The 18,779-nt window shown below is 45.4% G+C and overlaps 1 protein-coding gene across 1 annotated transcript in view; it reads right to left on the reverse strand.

Annotated features, from left to right (window-relative positions):
- The window catches only part of MECP2 (methyl-CpG binding protein 2), a 67,867-nt gene extending 49,357 nt beyond the window's left edge, over positions 1 to 18,510 (reverse strand). The window contains exons 1-2 of the mRNA XM_042975277.1: positions 18,368 to 18,510; positions 13,135 to 13,258 (exon numbers count right to left, since the gene is read on the reverse strand). Of these exons, the coding sequence (XP_042831211.1) occupies positions 13,135 to 13,160 (26 nt within the window). The 5' untranslated portion in view covers positions 13,161 to 13,258; positions 18,368 to 18,510. The remainder of the gene's footprint in view (positions 1 to 13,134; positions 13,259 to 18,367) is intronic.
- Between the last annotated feature and the right edge of the window lie 269 nt (positions 18,511 to 18,779).

Genomic DNA, 18,779 nt, shown 5'->3' on the forward strand with positions numbered 1-18,779 from the left:
AAGGATCATCGATGAATGCTAAATCATTAGGTGAACTGCTGGGCAACAGGATCTTTGTATGGTGCCAAAGCATACCACATATTACTTATCAATTACAGCGAAAACTGTACATCTGCAATGGAGAGATCTGGTAGTCATCTGCTTCTTCAACCAAGTGGTAAAACACAGCATCAGGAGCCACAAGAGAACTAACCAGAACGTGCCTCCTGATTTGATACTAATACAAAATACTCTTGCCCAAAATGTTTGCCTAAGTAAGCCCTAAAATCTAACCTCTCATTTACAATTAATATAAAAGATAAACAGGAAAAGAGACACATCTAGAATGTGGGTCTTCTGTAAAGCAAGTGGGCTAGTTGCTTCATAAAGCTAATGTCACAGGTGGACTGGAGGTGGGGAGGCTGTTCTTGTCAAAAGAGAAAAAGGAAACATACTCAAATATAACGAATAAATCTTAATTGCTCTCTAGCTCCCCTCTTCCCAAACAGCTGTAAGAGACATCTGGGAGAAATCAGAATTTAGAATGGCTGTCTGATGATAACATTAGAGAACTGTTTATGTTTTTAGGTATGCTCAGGGCATTGTGTTGTATTGGAAAATGTCCTTAATTTTAGGAGATGTATGCTGAAGTACTTAGGGAGGAAATGCCATGATGTCCGCGAATTCCTTTCATATGGTCAGCATAAAGATATAACAATGCACATTTTTTTTTAAGTTTATTTATTATGAGAGCACACCTACACACGAGCAGGCGAGGGGCAGAGAGAGGGGGAGAGAATCCCAAGCAGGCTCCGCACTGCCAGCGCAGAGCCCAACACAGGGCTCGATCCCACGAACCGTGAGATTATGACCTGAGCTGAAATCAAGAGTCAGACACTTACCCGACTGAGCCACCCAGGTGCCCCTAAAAATGCACACATCTAAACAGACCAAGCAAATATGTCAAAATGTTAACAATTGTTGAATCTAGGCAGTAGGCACACAGGCTTCACAGTAAGTAGAAAAAAAGATTTGGCTGAAATAAAGAATTTAACAGAAGGGATGGAAATAGAGTCTAGGAGACATTCCAAAATTCAGAGTGAAAGAAAACAAAAGGAAAATATGAGAGAAGATTGAGACAGAGGACCAATATAAGAAGTCCAAAATTAAGCTAAGAGGAATCTCCATAAAAAAGAGAAAATGGAAAAATGAAACATTTTTTAGAAAAGAGTTGACAATAGACAAAAGTATTCTGACTGAATGACCCCAGCACAATGAATGAAAAAGACACAACTCCAGACACATTCTCATGAAATTCCAAGACACTAAAGAAAAAGAAAAAAAAAGCTAAAAATTTTCCAGGGAAGAAAAGAAAAGAAAGACACCTACAAAAGAACCCCAATCAGACTGACATCAGATGTTTCTTCCATTGGTGACTTTGAATGCTAGAAGACAATGGAAGCAATGCCTTCAAAATTAGGAGGGAAAATGATTTTCAACTTGGAATTCTATGCTCAGTCAATTGAGTAGAAGAGCAGAAGAAGGGCATTTCAGACATGCAGTGACTCGGAAGACTTGTCTGTTACAATGCTTTTGGCTGCAAGTAACAGAAAAGCCAACTCAAACTGGCTTACACAGTAAGAAAATGTATTCTCTCCTACAACTGGAAGCCCAGAGCGGGGGCAGGCCCCAGGCTCCTCCTGTCCATCTGCCCCCCGAACCTTGGTGAGGAAGTGCTGTCCTCAGGCTTGATACCTCAGTCTGAGGTTACACCAAAGCCGCCAACAGCATCTTCCTTATTTATACCCAGTGAGGGTCGGTTTACCCTGAACATGCCATCAAAGCCCTTCCCTTCATTCTGAGTGGACTGAGAACATAGGTCTAACCTGGATCAGTAACAGTTGCCAGGGGCACGCAGGTGGCCCACTTGGTTGAGTGTCCGATTCTTGGTTTTGGCTTGAGTCATGATTCTAGGGATCGTGGGATCGAGCCCTGCATTGGGCCCCGTGCTGGGCTCCGCACTGAGCACGGGGCCTGCTTGATTCTCTCTCTCTCCCTCCCTCCTTCCGCCCCTCTCCCCCGCTCACACTCACTCTCTCTCTAAAAAAATTAAAACACAGTATCAGTTGCCAAGGGAATGCAATGTGTGGAATGTCTTAAGGATCCCTGCTGGTGGCGGCAGCAAGGTAGAAAGGTAGATGACACCAGGGCCCTGTTAGGAACGGGAAAAGAGGGAATGGATGTGGTGAGGAACAACCGTGTCCATTACAGTTTACTACCCACACACCCTATCCCAGTATCCAGGAAATGAGGAATAAACCATGTAAAAGACACGGCTTCTGAGAAACAGTGGGTCCAACCCAAGAGCTCAGCGAAGGGAAGACCCGGGTGGCAGCTGTGTACCACCTCAGAGAGCAAGTACTCATCCAGATTGCAGGAGGGGGACAGAGAGCTCTGCCCCCCTCTGGGAGGGGGGCAGGAGAGAGGACGATGCAGAACTACAGGAAAGAAACAGCACGGCTGGAAAGATTTTACAAAACCAGGAAATACTATTAAGGAAGAGCAAATGGCCATCAGAAACAGTGGGAAAAACAAAGATCTGTACAAGAAGGCCAAGGTCCAAACATGAAGCACGTTAAATTCTGGCAAAGATTGTAAGCAGGTGATGGGAGTGTAAGAAAGGAGAATCCATTTTACCTTGCTTGGTCATTCTCCTTTGAGTGGTCTAGCGACTGTGACTCCAGACCTATAAAGAAGGGAATGTAATCCTAGCACTTGTGACTTAGCCTCAGGGTAACAATATTTACGTACGTGTAACGGTGTCAAGGATGTTGACAGGTGTTCGTTCAACTTTAGAATCAACCTACGACCATGTGGATGTAGTTGGAGGGCAGAGCACAAATGTTAGTAATTGTAAGAATGAATATGATCAAGTATAGCTTTTATTTTTTATTTTATTTTTTTAAATATTTTATTTTTACATAATCTCTACACCAATATGGGGCTCAAACTCACAACCCCGAGATTGAGAGTTGCATGCTCCACCGACTGAGCCAGCCAGGTGCCCAGGTCAAGTATAGCTTTTAGGTCAAGGTGGGAGGAAGAGCAGGGTCACTAGTATCCTCATCTTAACAGAGGGGAAGTGCCACACGGCCGCAAGCTGACAGAAGAGGAAGCACCGTCCGGAGTCAGAGAGAAAACGTGAGTGTGAGTCTCAACGTGGGAGGTGATGGAAGCTAAGCCATCCTCTTCCATTTCAGGGAGTTAATTCTGCAAAGTTGGTAAACCAAGAGAGATGGATAAGCAGATGATTTAATTTTGAAGGTAACCATCAAAGAAACTGAAAGTAGAAACAGTTAAAAGCTGTCCTATCTGGGTTGTGGAGCAGGAAGGGGAAGGGGTAGGCTGTTGTTTTCACCATAACCTCTTTTGAGGAGTTATATTGTTATTGAGTGGCCGTAATATTTTGATAAAAACTCAAACGCCAAACCACCTAACTCTTCAGTAGTTTTCTATTGCTCTGAGATTAACACAAAAAATCCTGCACCTCGCCTGTCAACCTCTCTCCGCCTGCATCACCGCCACCTGCCCCGCCCCAACTCTGCTCCAGCCACACAGGGCTTTGTAAGTGCCTTAGAGGGCTAAGCTCCTGCCAGGCCCGCGGCCTTCACACATGCCCTTTCCAGTTGGGAAAGCCCTCCTCCACTCTGTGTCCTGCCCACTTCTATTCACCCCTCAAGTCTTGGCTTCAGCACTGCCTGCCGAGCACAGGTTTCCTTATCCCTCCCAAGGCTTCACTGTTCCCCCATTACTCATGAGCATGGTGAGTAACCACCCCTCCCCCCACCACCGCCACTTGGCCTTCAGAGCACTTAACCTGCTGTAATTACATAATTACTTGTGAATTATTTAAGTCTGTTTCTCTCGCCAAACTTAAGTTCCACGAGGAAAGGTACCAAGCTGTCTCCACCTGCCTACTACAGTGCCTGAGGTACTGGAGACACCTAACTCCGTCGTGGGATGAATGGCTGGGGGACAGCCTGATGAACTGCAGATCCTTCGGCATGGAGCAGCAAGGAATTCAGTATTTAAACTGAACTGTATCAGCCAGATGAAAAAGTTACTAAATATGGAACAGTCCTGTCACTCAGAATTGAGTGTCAGTATAACAAATAGTCCTATGAAATGTGTGGTGTTTCATGAGTGTCAGCGAGGAAGCTGTTCAATGTCACCCAAAGTCCCGTTGCATCCATTCAGAGGTGACTTGGGGCTTGGACTGAGGCCTTAGCATTAGAGGTGGTGAGACGCGGCTGGCTGTGAGGTCCATTTTGAACACGGATCCCCACATGAGTCGCTGGTAAGGGAAAGAACAGAAGGCAAAGGACAACTCCTGGAATTCTGCATTGGTAACTGGATGGATACTGATGCTATTTACTGGGATAGAAAAGACAGGCGGAGGGGCGCCTGAGTGGCTCCGTGGGTTAAGTGTCCGACTTCGGGTCAGGTCATGATCTCATGGTCCATGGGTTTGAGCCCCAAGTCGGGCTCCGTGCTGACAGCTCAGAGCCTGGAGCCTGCTCCGGATTCTGGGTCTCCTTCTCTCTCTCTGCCCCTCCCCTGCTCATGCTCTGTCTCTCTCTCTCAAAAATAAACATCAAAAAAAATTAGAAAAGACAGGAGAAAAAGCAGACTTGAGGGGAGAAAAAAAAGCAAGGGAACTGTTTGGGACTTGTTAAGTTTGAAATGTCTGAGGAACTCAAGTGGAAATACTGAAGAGGCCATCCAATGTGGGGTTCAAGAGGGAGGCTAGATATGCAGGCACAGAGTGGAATCATCAGCACACAGCTGAACCCAGCAAAGCAATGGAAACACATAAACAATGGATATGCCCCAAATTAAATCGAGGCATAGTCATCAATGAAATGTCATGTGATCATCAAAAATGACGGTGTCAAGACATTACCCAGATGTTATCTGTAGATGCCAGATTTATGGGCAATTCTTACTTTTCCTCTTTATTTTCTAAAAAAAATTTCCATTGAACAGATATTATTTTTATAATTAGTAAATACAAGTTATTTTCATCTTAGAGAAAGGTGGTGTTATCAATCTACTTTTACTGACACAGATATCTACAACCCATCACTGAGGAAAAAAGGCAAGTTACAACAGTACATTTATAATATCATCCCATTTATTTAAAACAGTATGTACGTATGCACAGGGTGCATAAGGAAGACTCTAGAAGAATTTTAATTTTTAATGGTTATTTTTGAGGGAGAGACAGTGCAAGTGGGGGAGGGGCAGAGAGAGAGGGAGACACAGAATCCGAAGCAGGCCCCAGGCTCTGAGCTATCAGCACAGAGCCTGATGTGGGGCTTGAACTCACAAACCGTGAGATCGTGACCTGAGTGCCGAAGTCGGACGCTTAACCGACTGAGCCACGCAGGGGCCCCAAGAAGAATGTTTAAAATGCCAACAGCAAAGGTAACTTTAAGACTATCATTTATCAAGAAATTTATGTGGTATTAAGCATTCTTAAACAGTTTTAGTTGCATTACACTTTGCATGGATTTTGCAAAAACACTAAATGGGTTCATAAAAATATTTGACAGAATAGTTTGAAGTAAGCTTTAAATGCCATTTTGTCTCCCTTCCTGGCACTTGTGCTCTAGGGCTTTCTTTACTCTTTTCCCCACATACTGACTACTCAAGGGCTGGCAGTTCCGATGTCCGCAGTCGCACGGCGTAACATACACACTGGGTGTTCTTAACCTTCTTCTGCCGCGGGCCCGTCTGGCTCTCCGCAACCCTTCTCAGAAGAATGTTTTGAAATGCATAAAATTAAATGCATAGAAACTGATGAATTATCACATCGAGATGGTGCTGGAGTATTACGTGCTTCTTTGGGAAGCCATTAAACACCTAGGTCTAATAACTACCCTAAGTTTGAAGTATGATAAGGACAAATGATGTTTCCAAAATATCTGTAACTGTAATGTGGTACGAAAGCATCTTTCACCTCTACTGGTGACAAAGTCACAGGTACTCCTAACACTACCATGGTCTGTGGCCTACATTTGTCATTGAAGGAAAACTGAATTTTCAGTGAGAGGTTAGTGAAAATCAAGATGAAGTATTTTTCCCATCCAAGGTTACGGAACCCGTGCATTTTCAACCATGAGTCAGAACTGTTGGTCTAAGAACATACAGACCAAACAGTAACGGCAGTTTTCTCCGCGTGGTGGAATTTCCACAGTCATTTCCATATGCGTTTTCCACAATGATAAAATTACTTGTGGAATTAAAAAATAAAGAGCTTAATAAATACTACATTTTTGTCTTAAACAACTTAGAAGAATGGCTAAGCAATTTTAGACAGCTGTGTACAAGCTACATTAACATTTTTTATAGGGTGACCACTTAAAGACTTTTCAACTTTCCCTAACTCCTTAAGTATTATGACGACTTTAATCATTCCTATGTTCTTACCAGCCTAGAAAAAAAATCACTAGAATTATTTATTCTGGAGTTAAGTGGAACAAAAAGACAAACTGTCACAACTGCAGACGTTTGTGTTTTTTTGCCAAGTGCAATTCCAAAAACAGCTGAAAATATTAGAGCAAATTAGCACTAATATGGACCGATACCTTCTGCTGTTTACAAAAACACAAAAACCAGAAACACACAAATTTATACTTTAAAACTGTATTATTGAATATGTATAGACAAAATTAAAATATAACTTATCAAAGTACTATCAAAACTTGAGTACCACTAGAGGCCCCAAAGAAATCAAAATACTTTAATATTTAAGAAGAATCCATATGTAGAGGTCAGCTCATGCTTTAAAGTGCTCACGTCTGTGTTTTAGCAGCAGTGTGGAATGCTGCAAAGATGGGAACAAAGGGAAACGTGCGTATCTGAGAAGCCTGCTTTGCTTTCTTTCAAATCTAAAAATAAAACCTTCGGACTGCCCTATTAATAAATCTAGAAAATGGATGCCTTTTTTTGTGTGGAAAGCTTTCACAAACAAAGAAATAAAAATATCTTCTTGGTTAATAGGACCAAAGGATGTAAACATAAACCAGATGTCAATCCCCGTTTCTCTAAATTCCATTCTCCCTCTGGGCTCTGGTGGGGCTTCTGCTGTAAAGATGTTTCTACAGCACAAGGAGACATGTTGAATGAAGGTCTGTACAGAGCAACACGGACCAAACTCAAAAGCCAAGTACCGAGTGAAAAGAGCGAGTTGCAGAATGTCACATCCAGTAGGACACCCTCCCGCAAGCCTGTAAAAACAGTTTTGAACGTTATACATTCTCACGTGTGACGCAGCATAAAGCCTGCATGGAGAGCATCCCCATCACCTGCGGAGGACAGGCCACCTCGGGGAGGCAGGGCAAGCAAGTGTAACCGTGCCCGGGACTTCACGGGAGCCGTCACATGGAGCTCCATAAAGGAGGCTGATGTGAACAGGGCAAACCGCTAACGTTTCTGAGGTCCAAGTGGAAAGCACCGGAGTAGCTAACGCTTGAGCAGAGTGCAGAGGCTGGGGAGGAAGAGGGCCAGGAGGACTGCAGGAAGGCAAGACCTCAAAGACGGGAGGGTCAGGATGGCCTAAGGGAGGGCCAAGGAGTAGCCACACAGAGAAGAGGTAAAGAGGGCTCTGATCCAACCTCCTGAGCCCAGGCTTGTGGGAATCGCAGCAGTGCCATCCGTGGTGGCTCATCAGGGTGGACCTGGCCCTTGACAAGACAGAGTGAGCTTGATTATGCACTGCTTTCTTCACCATGAAAGTCTTGGTAAAAAATAATAATAATAAATAAAAATCAGAAGAACTAAGCAGTGAGTTTGGCACCAGAGTGGACGGTCACGCCACACAAGCTCCCGCCCTCCTCTCGGCATGGAGTATCACAGAAGGAAGTGTGCTGGAGAATGGGAAGCCCTCTCCTCATGGGTCTCCTGGGGCAGAAGTGGAGGGAGGGAAGGAAGGTTCCATAAAGAGACCTGGAGGGAGAGCCCCGGGGCCCTGATGGGTGGGTGGGAAGCCAGCTCAGGGCAGATGGCCTCCAGAGCCATGGGGATGGCAAGGGGACAGGATGGATGGCCAGAGCTCCTTACACTGCCTTCTGGGGCGTGGGAACATCTCAGAATGGGGTGTGACCTAGAAGGAAAGCAGAGCCTGCTTAGCACAGCTGGTGTGGTGTGTCTGATTTCCTACCAGCACACTCTGCAAACTGCTCCCAGCCCTTAGGCCTGGCTTGCCGCACCTGTCTCCTCTCCATTCTCCAAACTCCTCAGGCCCAGCCCAACAGTTCTCTCTCGTCTGAGCCTCTGTGCATGCTGGTCTCTCCCCCACTCCTATGTTCCACCTTCTCCTGGACTAGCTAATATTGCCTTATGGTTCAGGTCGTGGAGGTCACTTTTCAAAGAAGTCTCCTCCCCAATCTCACTTTCAAGTCTAGGTGGGACCTCTCTAACGTTGATGTGTTCCCTCAGTGGTCAGTACTCCTCCATCGTAGCATTTGGCCCCTCGTAAATAACGTCTGTCTGCCAATCCGTATCTTCCTTTAGATCAGAGGATCACTGAGGATAGTGGAAGTCTGTACCGTCTAGTACAGTAAATGACAGAATAGACACTCAATTGGTATAGGGTAAGTTAATGAAGTATTGCTCTATAAAGTATCAAAGAGAATGACGCAACAGCACTCTGGTCCTGAATACTTCCAGTATATTCCTTATGCATATTACAATACAAATGAGAAAGAAGGTCCAGCAGCTTCAGGAGACCCTGTAACTCTAAGTCCCAAGGAGCCACTGCAACTGAGTAGCAAAATAAAAATGCTCCATTTTCTTCAATATTCACAAACGAGAACTGGCTGAGGTTCCCCTTGTCAAGTAAAGGGTCTTGCCTCACAGGCTCTGCTCACATGAGGTCACATCTGATGAAATGGAAGCTTCCGAAGTTTTGCTTTCTAGAGCTAACTGCTAAAAATTATTTCTTCCTAGCCTAATTAACAGCTCTCTAGTCTCTACAAATAGCACTGCAGACATAAATTCGTGTGCTCATCTCCTCATATGTAGTCTTTTCTTTAAAACTATGCAATTAAAAGGTCACCCTTGACTTGGCAATATCTCTCCAAGTTTAAAATGCACATACCCCTTGACCCAGCAAGCCCCATCTCTAGGAATTTCTTCTATACTAGTAAAGCAACCCTTAAAAAGAATGATACAGCTCTATAGAAACTGATAGCAAACAATCTCCAAGATACATTCACTATAAAGAGCAAATTTTGGAAATGTGCATGGCATTTCACTGTTTGTGTAAACACACACACACACACCCTTGTTTGTGTGCATATGCCCACAAAATATATAAACACGATTATAAAATATAATATAATATGAGGTACCTAGAATAATCAATCTCATAGAAACAAAAAGGAGAAGGGTAGCTGCCAGGGGCTGGGGAAGGGGGAATAGGGAGTTACAGTTTAATGGAGATGGTTTTGGTTTTGCAAGATGAAAAGGGTCCTGGAGATGCATAATGGGGATGGCTGCACAAGAACGTACTCCGTGTCACAGAAGTGTCCACTTAAAAATGGCTAAAATGGTAAATCTTCTGTTACGTAGATTTTACCACAATTTAAAAACTGCACACACACATACATACATGCATACACACAGAGATTAACAAAAAAACAACTGGTAACGATGGCTGCCTCCAGGGAGAGAAATGGATATCTGGGGACAGGGTGGCAAGGCGCTCTTTAACCACATAACCTTTTATACAACCTTTCTCATTCTGTATCATATACTTATTTTTAAAATTCATGAAAAAAGCAGCCTCATACAAGAAGCTTTTTCCTTAATCATAAGTTGTTCATATCCCTTCTCTAAGTAAAAAAATACTTCTCATTCCAAACCAGGATTCCACTTCAGTTTTAAGGTTATTTATTAGATTTAAATGATGCAAGCTGCAAAAAATTACACTTTTCCCCCTAAGAATATATTCACCAAAAGCCTGACTTTATTTTTATCAGCTATTACAGAAATGCTCCAAAATCATAGAAGAAAATTACCATTTTTATCAGTACACAACTTTTATTCCATCACAACCGAGATAGCCGAATATAGAACTGTTTCAACAGCAAAAAGCCCTCATCATAATTCAAGACGAAAATCAGCCCGCAATTACATGAGACAGAAAACAAACTATGCTTATGTTTCAGTCTACCCTAAGCTCTAACTTCTGTGTCAGAATTTTAAACACACACACATGCACACACCCTTTGGATTCCTCCTCGTTGATCCAAAACCTACTTTGTGAAGATCCACTATTTTCTTGAGTCTTCTGGAATGAGCGCTGCGGCCGCGGCCACTGGCACTGCAGCCCCTAGAGCCCTGCCCCAAGTCAAGGAGAAGGCAGCACTTGCAGGGCCCAACACTGCCCCTGCCTGGAATATGTGTTGGGTGAATGAATAAATGATTATCTGCTGACAGGCTTGCCATCAAGTCTCACAAAGAAAAACTTCGGAAAGAGAAAAGTAAGAGATGTTTGTTTACTTGAAGTCGACATATGATAAAGGTGAAGACCAGATGACTGACCGAATCCCCACGCGGCTATGACACGACTGGCTAAGTGGGCTCTCGATCCCATCCTTACCCGATGTTCAATACAAAACCAGGCATTTTTATAACCATACGAAAAACAAAGGACAACTTACCTAGAAGATTCTTTTGTATATATCAATACAGTACCTCACGTTTTTTTAGGAAGAAAAAATATATAGACGAATATTCACACGTTCTTTAAGTGGGAAAAGGACGTTCTAAGTACAAAATCAAAAGAAGAAAACATAACAGAAATTGGATACGGCAACATGACAAGCAGAGAATCAAAAGATATATGACAAAGTAGGAAAACATCTGCACGACGACAAAGACTATCCTTAATACAAGTTCTTACAAATCACCGTAAAAAGAAACATCCTGATGGAAAAATAAATGCAGAACATGAATAGGCAATTCACAAAGACCAAATACAAATGGCTGATGATTACTGAGGTTCAGCCGCAGTAATAACCCAAGAAGCACAAATTTAAAAGATGGGCATCCAATTCAGGGAGGGTATAGGAAGCGGTACTTTCTCAGACTGTCAGGAGAACTGAGACAGCCATTTTGGAAGGCAATGTGGTGGCACTCATCAGCAATTCCAAGCCTAGGTAGCCGTTCTTCAAAGAGTGGCACACAAGGAAGTTCAATCCAGTAGTATGTTTAATAGCAAACCAGTGGGAAAACCAACAGGAGGACAATGCAGGACAGTAAGTCAGCACCAGCTCACACTGCTACTTAACAGAAGTGAGGCAGAAAGAAACGTATCACGTGGATTTGGATAGATGCGGAATATGTATGATATTATCCTCATTTTGTTAAAAACACAAAGAGTGCATATTTGTAGAGCCTGAGAAGACTCAGAAGGATCTACATTCATAGTGGTTACTCTGGGTAATGAGCACGGAGACTAACAGGGAGCTTTCATCTTTTTACACGGTAGGCTTTAAAATGGTTTGTTTTCCATAAAAGCATGCATTATTTTTATAATTTCTAAAAGAAGGAAAATAACAAGATATCAAACACTTATCTACTAAACACAGGTTCTATCCTTGGAGAATTCCTTTCAAAGTTTCTTGCAGCTTAAGTGGCTGTGTCTTTCCCACTCATAAGTACTAAGAGATATTTTTTACATTTCTTAGAAGGAACTAGATAGAGTGACCACTGCCTGTTTTATAAAATCCATTCATAATCTGAGAAAAAGACTATTAAAAACATAAACCATCCCCCGGGCCTAACAGCTACCAGAAGAAACCCATTCACTGCCCATATGACATTTAGTCCACGCAATTTCTGAGACAATGCACAAAGCGCCAGCCACACAACTCCCACCAGCATAAATACGTGGTGCACAAAGAACGTCCTGTCAGCAGGGCCCAGAGTACACCCCGCAGCAATCAAGGAGAAATGACAATCTGAGTCACAGGATCAGAAGTGGAACCAAATTTGGGACTTGCAGGCAGTGCCAGGCTCTTCACTCCTTCACACCTTCTATTCTCCTCCACCCAAATCCCAGCCCTTTACATAGTCCCCAAACAGGCTGTGTCACGGATGTCCATAAAGCTTTAGACTGAGGCGTCCGAAACTACCAGAGAGACACAACAAAGTGCTACTGGGGGGGGGTCTCAGCTGGAATCATAATGGCAGCATATGTGTAAACTCACATTTTTTCTTAAGGAAAAGAACGGAAAAATTCAATTAGTATGTTCTGCCTTACCACATGGAATGTTTGAAATCCAGGTGTCAAAACATCAAACGGGGAGTGACCACTGATTTTAAAAAAGCTGGAGATAATGAGCCTGACAGTTGAGAAATTAAGGAACCACTAATTTTTACAAAATTAAAGTCCACACGATGGTACCAACGTGGCCCAAAGTGTGGCTGAGAGAGCACCTGAGTGTCAGACCTTGTCTGGCTTAGATCCTCAGCTTTTCAAAAGACATTCATTCTGCTCTAGAGTCTCAAGAGCCAGACCCGTGTCTGGGTGCTCTCTTCAGTTCCCGTGCACACCTTATTAGCCATGGGCTCTGCTGCTCTGGGACAGCTTTCAGGAGGCCGTCCTTCTAGGGGACCACTCACCAGTCCCCATAACTGAACATGTTTTCCCACTGAGCACTAACACTGACCAGGAAGTCATTTACCCAAGACCAAAGCACACAAAGCACCATGCTGAAGACCGCTAGGCGACAGCAGCAGTGGCAGGTGAAGAGCTCAGTCAAAGGGCTCTCAGCTCAGCTGACCTGCTTCAAGGTGAACTGAAGTTGCAGATCACCAGTTCCGGCTCTAATCTGACGCCCGCCCCCAGATCACGCTGTGGCTACCAAGTAACCCTACCCAAACTGACCTTTCAGGGCTCAGGGAAGTGACTTTTTTTTATTATATGGCACAGTTTGGCACAGTTATATCTTTAGTCTTTGGGGTACTTTTATACTGTCCAAGAGTAGTACATCTTGTTTTTTTTTTTCCTTTTTTTTTTTTTTAAAAACAGATGGCCAAACCAGGACATATACTAAAAAAAAAAAAAGGAAGGTTACTTACCTGAGCCCTAACATTCCAGCTACCATGGAATCCTGTTGGAGCTGGTCTACAGAAGCAAGATGTATTCTGGGGAGTCACATGTCACATCAAAGCAGGAACTGGTGAGTCTGTATTTTTATGGAGCCTAAAACAAAGAAAATCGTAAGTTGAAAGCCCCCATTGTGCTGCACGACCTTTTTCCCAGGGCTATTTGGGACATTCTGAAGATAAACATATAGACAAAGTACTATACTATTTCCCAGCTTACCTACTAGAAACAAAGGATAAACCGATTACTAGAACATAACACACATTACTAAAATAAAGATTCGTGTGTGTTAAAATCAACACTATCACAAGCCTTGTCACCTCTGAGGGACATTTCGACACTTTTATACAGCAGACCGTTAGTGGTGATCCCTGGTAAGTATTTCTTGCGCTATGTCATGCAGAAATACTCAGGGAGAGAACACATGTTCAACAGAACATGCAACATCAAAATGTCATCCCAAAAAGAACATGCAAAATCCAGAGGCAAAGTGTCCCTTTTTTTTTCTTCAAGCAGCTGAATTTGAAATGAGCTGCTGTAACATCGCTTAAAGGAGCTTTAACCCCGAGAGAGAGAGAGAGAGAGAGAGAGAGAGAGAGAGAGAGAGAAAGCAGCACCAACAGAAACCAAGCGCCCTGGGAGATCCAAAGCCCTCCTCCAAAATACGCACGTGTGCTTCAGAGCGATCACTGTTAAGCCTCTCAGATCAGTAAATCGTGATGTTCAACAAACTAAGTTATTAATTCGATAGTTTCTGTTTTGCTTTTGAACATGTTCAAAAGACTTTTGTCATCACATTTTTTTCATCAATATAACCATCATTTCCTTGTTAAAACCTAAACCGCCCCACATTAGCTAATCTCTGGTACCCTTACTGGCCCAAGAGCAGCACTTTTATCTTTAGACTAAAAAAGCCTAGAGCACACGACTTCGAGACTATTCACACAAGCAATTACTCATGTAATTAAACCCAGAGGAAGGGCAACACCAACTAAGTCTTTACCACTGGTCTATAACTACCAGGATACCACCTAGAATTATCTGTTGAGATGCAGTGAGGCCTTACAATTCCCTTAGATAGTCAAGTCATAGAATGCTTTGAAATCCAGAAGTCAAGGTAACAGTACTACTCAGCTATATCATAAAAATCAAACTGGTACCCTGGCTGGGAGGCCCTGGCAAAGCCGCAACTTCTCACAGCCACAATCTGTTTTTTACTTGTAAACTGAGGGAGCTGGACTAAGGTGCCTTCCAGCTGTGAAATTTTTAAGATCTTTGATTAACTCACGGTTTCATGGAAAAAAAGAGCCAGCAAATGAAAGCAGGTAGACAGACACCCAATAAAGCAGTAATTTGTAGGTCTCTATATATGATGCTCCCAGCTCCTAGGCAAGGAAGACAAGTGAACCCTTCCTAAGGCTTGCTCCTGAGAGTTCAGACATCTGGAGTAACTGCAAAACAGCCACGGTGAGGACACCTTCCTATGCCAGCAGACCCAACATAAGTGTGCCTTGAAGAAATTATAAAGGCCAAGGCTTTGTTCATGAGAATGACCACCCCTCTTTTGCTATGGGAGTGGGGATACCCTGCCTGCTGCCAAATTCCCATTCAGTTCCCCCGAACACCATTACCTACCATCAAAAATGGTAGAGCCAAGTACTTAGTAACGGCATGCGAATCAAGATTTCAAAAGGAAAAAGGTCCTTGCAAGAGAAAGGCAGAAGAGAACAGATAAAGGCATAAGAGCGTAACTTTTGTGTAAGTGAGCCCAAGGAAGAAGAAACCATTTACATCTGTCCTGCTGGAAACAAGGTAAGGCACAGTGGTGACAATGGCAATTTGACTGGAGAAGGCTGGTATAGAAAAATTGAGGACAAGGTCCTTCTGTTGGAACAGCAATAATGCTCTACGGAAGAAAACAGGTTGTGTCTGCACGCACGTCACCAAAGCAGAGGGTGGTGAAAACAAGCAGGTGTCCTGCTGTGCTCCCTGGAACTCACCACCAGTCTAGGACTGTGTTTCCCCCACCCATCCAATCCTGTGCACTTAAAGCACTACAGACACTACAGTTGATCCCTGAATAACACAGGTTTGAACTATGCGGGTCCACTTATATGCAGATTTTTTTTCAGTACAGTCCTGTAAATGTATTCTCTCCTCCCCATGATTCTCTTAATAACGTCTTCTTTACTATCTATATCGTAAGAATACAGCATATAACACACATAACATACAAAATACATTAATCAACTGTTTATGTTAATGGTGAGACTTCCGGTCAACAGTAGGCTATTAGTAGTTAAATTTGGGGGGAGTCAAAAGTTATATGTGGATTGTCACCTGCATTGGGGGTGCGGGTCAGGGCCCCCAATCCCTGCATCATTCAAAAGTCAACTGTAGTTACTACAAACGTGAAACATTTTCTGTGATTCTCTCCTGGTGACCACCACAGAGGTAGGTATTCTCATAGATAACTCAAGTGGCCTAGGACACACTGCTCCTAACCAATTAAAAGATGTCCACTGATATTTGCCTTTTGAAAAGATTACAGGTTCCAGGACACACATTTATCATGCAAATAGTCCCAGGCAGATACATCAGCGGTGGAAACGGGACTGGAGTAAGGAACTAACAATTTTACCTCTGCTCTTCTCATTCTATGTCCACATGGGAGAAGCAGTATTCGGGTGGGGGTGACATCATATTGGACTTATCTAGCCAAACTCCACAGGGTGCCTCCCCACCATCTAGATTTGGCTACATAGAAACAGAGCAAAGAAGAAACAATGACTCTAACTGGGGATTGCATATAGAATGCAAAATTGTATTCTAACCCTCCCAATAGGGAAACAGCACAAAAGGGGGAGTAGGGTTTGAGCACATCATGCTCTATCAGGTGAAATAAAGACTTGCTACTCTAGGTTTCAAGCATCCCAGGCACATTTGTAACAAGAAATAGGACGGTGTGATAGGCCCCTAATAGCAAAAAAGCCATAGAGTCAAGCTGTCGGAATACAGAGTTCAGATGCCACCAGGCACTTTTCGAAGAAACTATACTCTGGAAGCAGCCTGTGCTGTTTAGAAGGCTGGGGGTATGACAGACAGCTAACTGGAGGGGCACCCGAGGAGGCAAGCGCATTGCCAATGATGCAAAACAAAGCAGAGTCCTCATCCTGTCACATCAGAGGCTCAGATGCACAAGCCTTGGAATCTTTGTGTGTCTGTGGATAGGAATGTCCCTCAGTGTTCAGCCATGAAGCTGACATGCCACAAATCGGTGTCTGTGGCAACTTATTTAACCGACTGTACTCTACTAGATTGGCTGTGCCCCTTACGGTTCTTCTGTGTCCGGGTAAGAAAATAAAAGTAAGTGTTTCCTAGGCTTCTCGACTGGAGTTTGAAATAGAAGTTCTAAAAAAACCCATAAATAAGCCTATTCCCTAAATCCTTGGTGGAAATTCCTAAAAGACCTAAAAAAAAAACCCAGACACCGTTTTTGTTTTCATAAGGATCTAGCATATTTCAAAATACCCAAGAGGTCAGCTTAATCTTGTTAACTGAAATCGCTGAGATCCAAATGAAAATTCTGGCCACGAACCCCAAATTTCTCCGCAATAACTGCCTGTTAACAACAGTGAATTTTACTACCATGGCACCAATAAGCTTCATTTTTCTAGTATAACAAAACACCTGAAACTTGTGAGAGTCTTCCAAAGTCTAAGCCACTCGGCATCACGCGCTGCTAGATTTGCTTCCACCATCACCAACCACCCCCCTGAATTCGAGCCTACCATCTCACAATTTGGGGTACTGATCCCACACAACAGAGACACAACGTGTGAATGGCTCTGCAGAGTCCATTCCTGTTCCTGGAAAAAGAACCAAAAGCACACATCTGCCTGACCATGAGTCAGGAATATCACTTTTGTGGTGGAGCCCATTTCTGCTGTGACCAATCCACAACGAACACACTCACGACACAGGCGACCACCACAGAGGTAGGTATTCCAGAGCAAGCTTTCCCAGGCTCGGGTCCACTTAGCAAGGTCATCAACGGTCTTCTCGGTGAAAGCAATTTTTTTTTAGACTCTTTACGATGACATTAAGTCTTAAGGGCAAAACCCACAGAAACAATGCCACACCACGTAAAAGTCACCTGAGTTTCAGTCTGGGTGATTCAGTTATAACCAAACTAAAAAGGAAATAAACTTTCAGGGGCAATTGACAGGAACCACAGCGATGCGATGAACTTGCCCCCATCGTAATGATGATCTTGAGCAGGGCGCGCTCCAGGACCATAGGAGCCGGTTACATACTATGTCCCACTCCACTTATGTAACTGGAAGATCTCCGGCGAAGGGGGGCGGGGAGGATGGGAGGGCGCTCATATTCTGAGGCCACGGAACCCCCCAAAGACCCTGGGGGCGCACTCCCACCGAAGAGCCTCTGGTGCTCCCTGACACGCAGTCCCCTACCTACGGCTCCTGATGGGAACTATAACCGCCTCTTTATGATGAGTTGTGGGACCAGGAACACAATGTCTAGTCCCTTTGGTGGGTGGGCAATAATTCCCACCTACTTGCTCCTGCTAGAAAGAAAAGGAGATGGTGGACCGACTCGCTCGCAGTGGGGGCAGAAAGTCATGGAATGGGCGAGAAGGAGGGGGAGGCAAAGCCTGGAGATGGGGGTGAGAGCGCAGGAGCCCTTGTGGCGCACTCTCCCGACGGGAGGCGGACTGCGCACGCGCGCCGGTGGGGGGGCCGAGTAACGGCAGAGGGGGCGCGCGAGGGAGGGAGAGGGGAGAGCGCGATCCAGGGAGAGGCCGGGGCGGCGGGCGCGCGACGACGCCGCGGGCCCGAAGCCCCGAGAAGGGCACGACGCGCGCGCAGCCCCGACAGGCAAAACCCCGGCGACAGGGGCGCCCGCGGGCCCGGGGGCCGGGATGCGCGCCGGAGGCGGGAGGGAGGGGGGCGCCAAGCGAAGGCTGCCCTGGGAGACCGCGCCGAGGACGGTCACCGCGAGTGCGGGTGACGGGCCGAGGGGGGAGCCGTCACCGGTGGCGGCGGGAGGGGGAGGGTAGAGAGGAGGGACGCCATCCGCCAGCCGTGTCGCCCGACCCCGCGGGCCCCTCCCGCGCCACGTCCCGCCCCTACCCTCCGCCCCCCGGCAAGGGTCCCCGCCCGCGGCCACGGCGGTCCCACTCACAGTCTCTCCTCCTCGCCTCCTCCTCCTCCTCCGCTCGGCGCGGCAGCGGCGGCGGCGGCCATTTTCCGGACGGCTTTTACCACAGCCCTCTCTCTGAGAGGAGGGAGCGCGCGCGCCGCCGACGCCGGGACCCCGCACGGCCGACGTCGCGCCCCGCCCTCCCGGCCGGCCTGCGCGCTGCTGCACCTGCGCGCCCGCGCCCCGCCCCCGGCGCCGCCGCGAGCCCGCCCGCCATTGGGTGCGGCGGCCAGGGTGGGGCGGGGCCTCGGCGACGACGCTACCAATTGGTTGGGGTTTGTGTCCGTTCCGGCCAGGGAAAAGGGGGTGGAAACCGTGTCAAGCTCCCGATTGGTTGCTGTCGACCGTCATTTGGGGAAAAGAGGCGGCTTGGGCGCGGAGGGGCAGGTTTAGT

Source organism: Panthera tigris, chromosome X, assembly GCF_018350195.1.
Source record: "Panthera tigris isolate Pti1 chromosome X, P.tigris_Pti1_mat1.1, whole genome shotgun sequence".
Classification (NCBI taxonomy): Eukaryota; Metazoa; Chordata; class Mammalia; order Carnivora; family Felidae; genus Panthera; species Panthera tigris.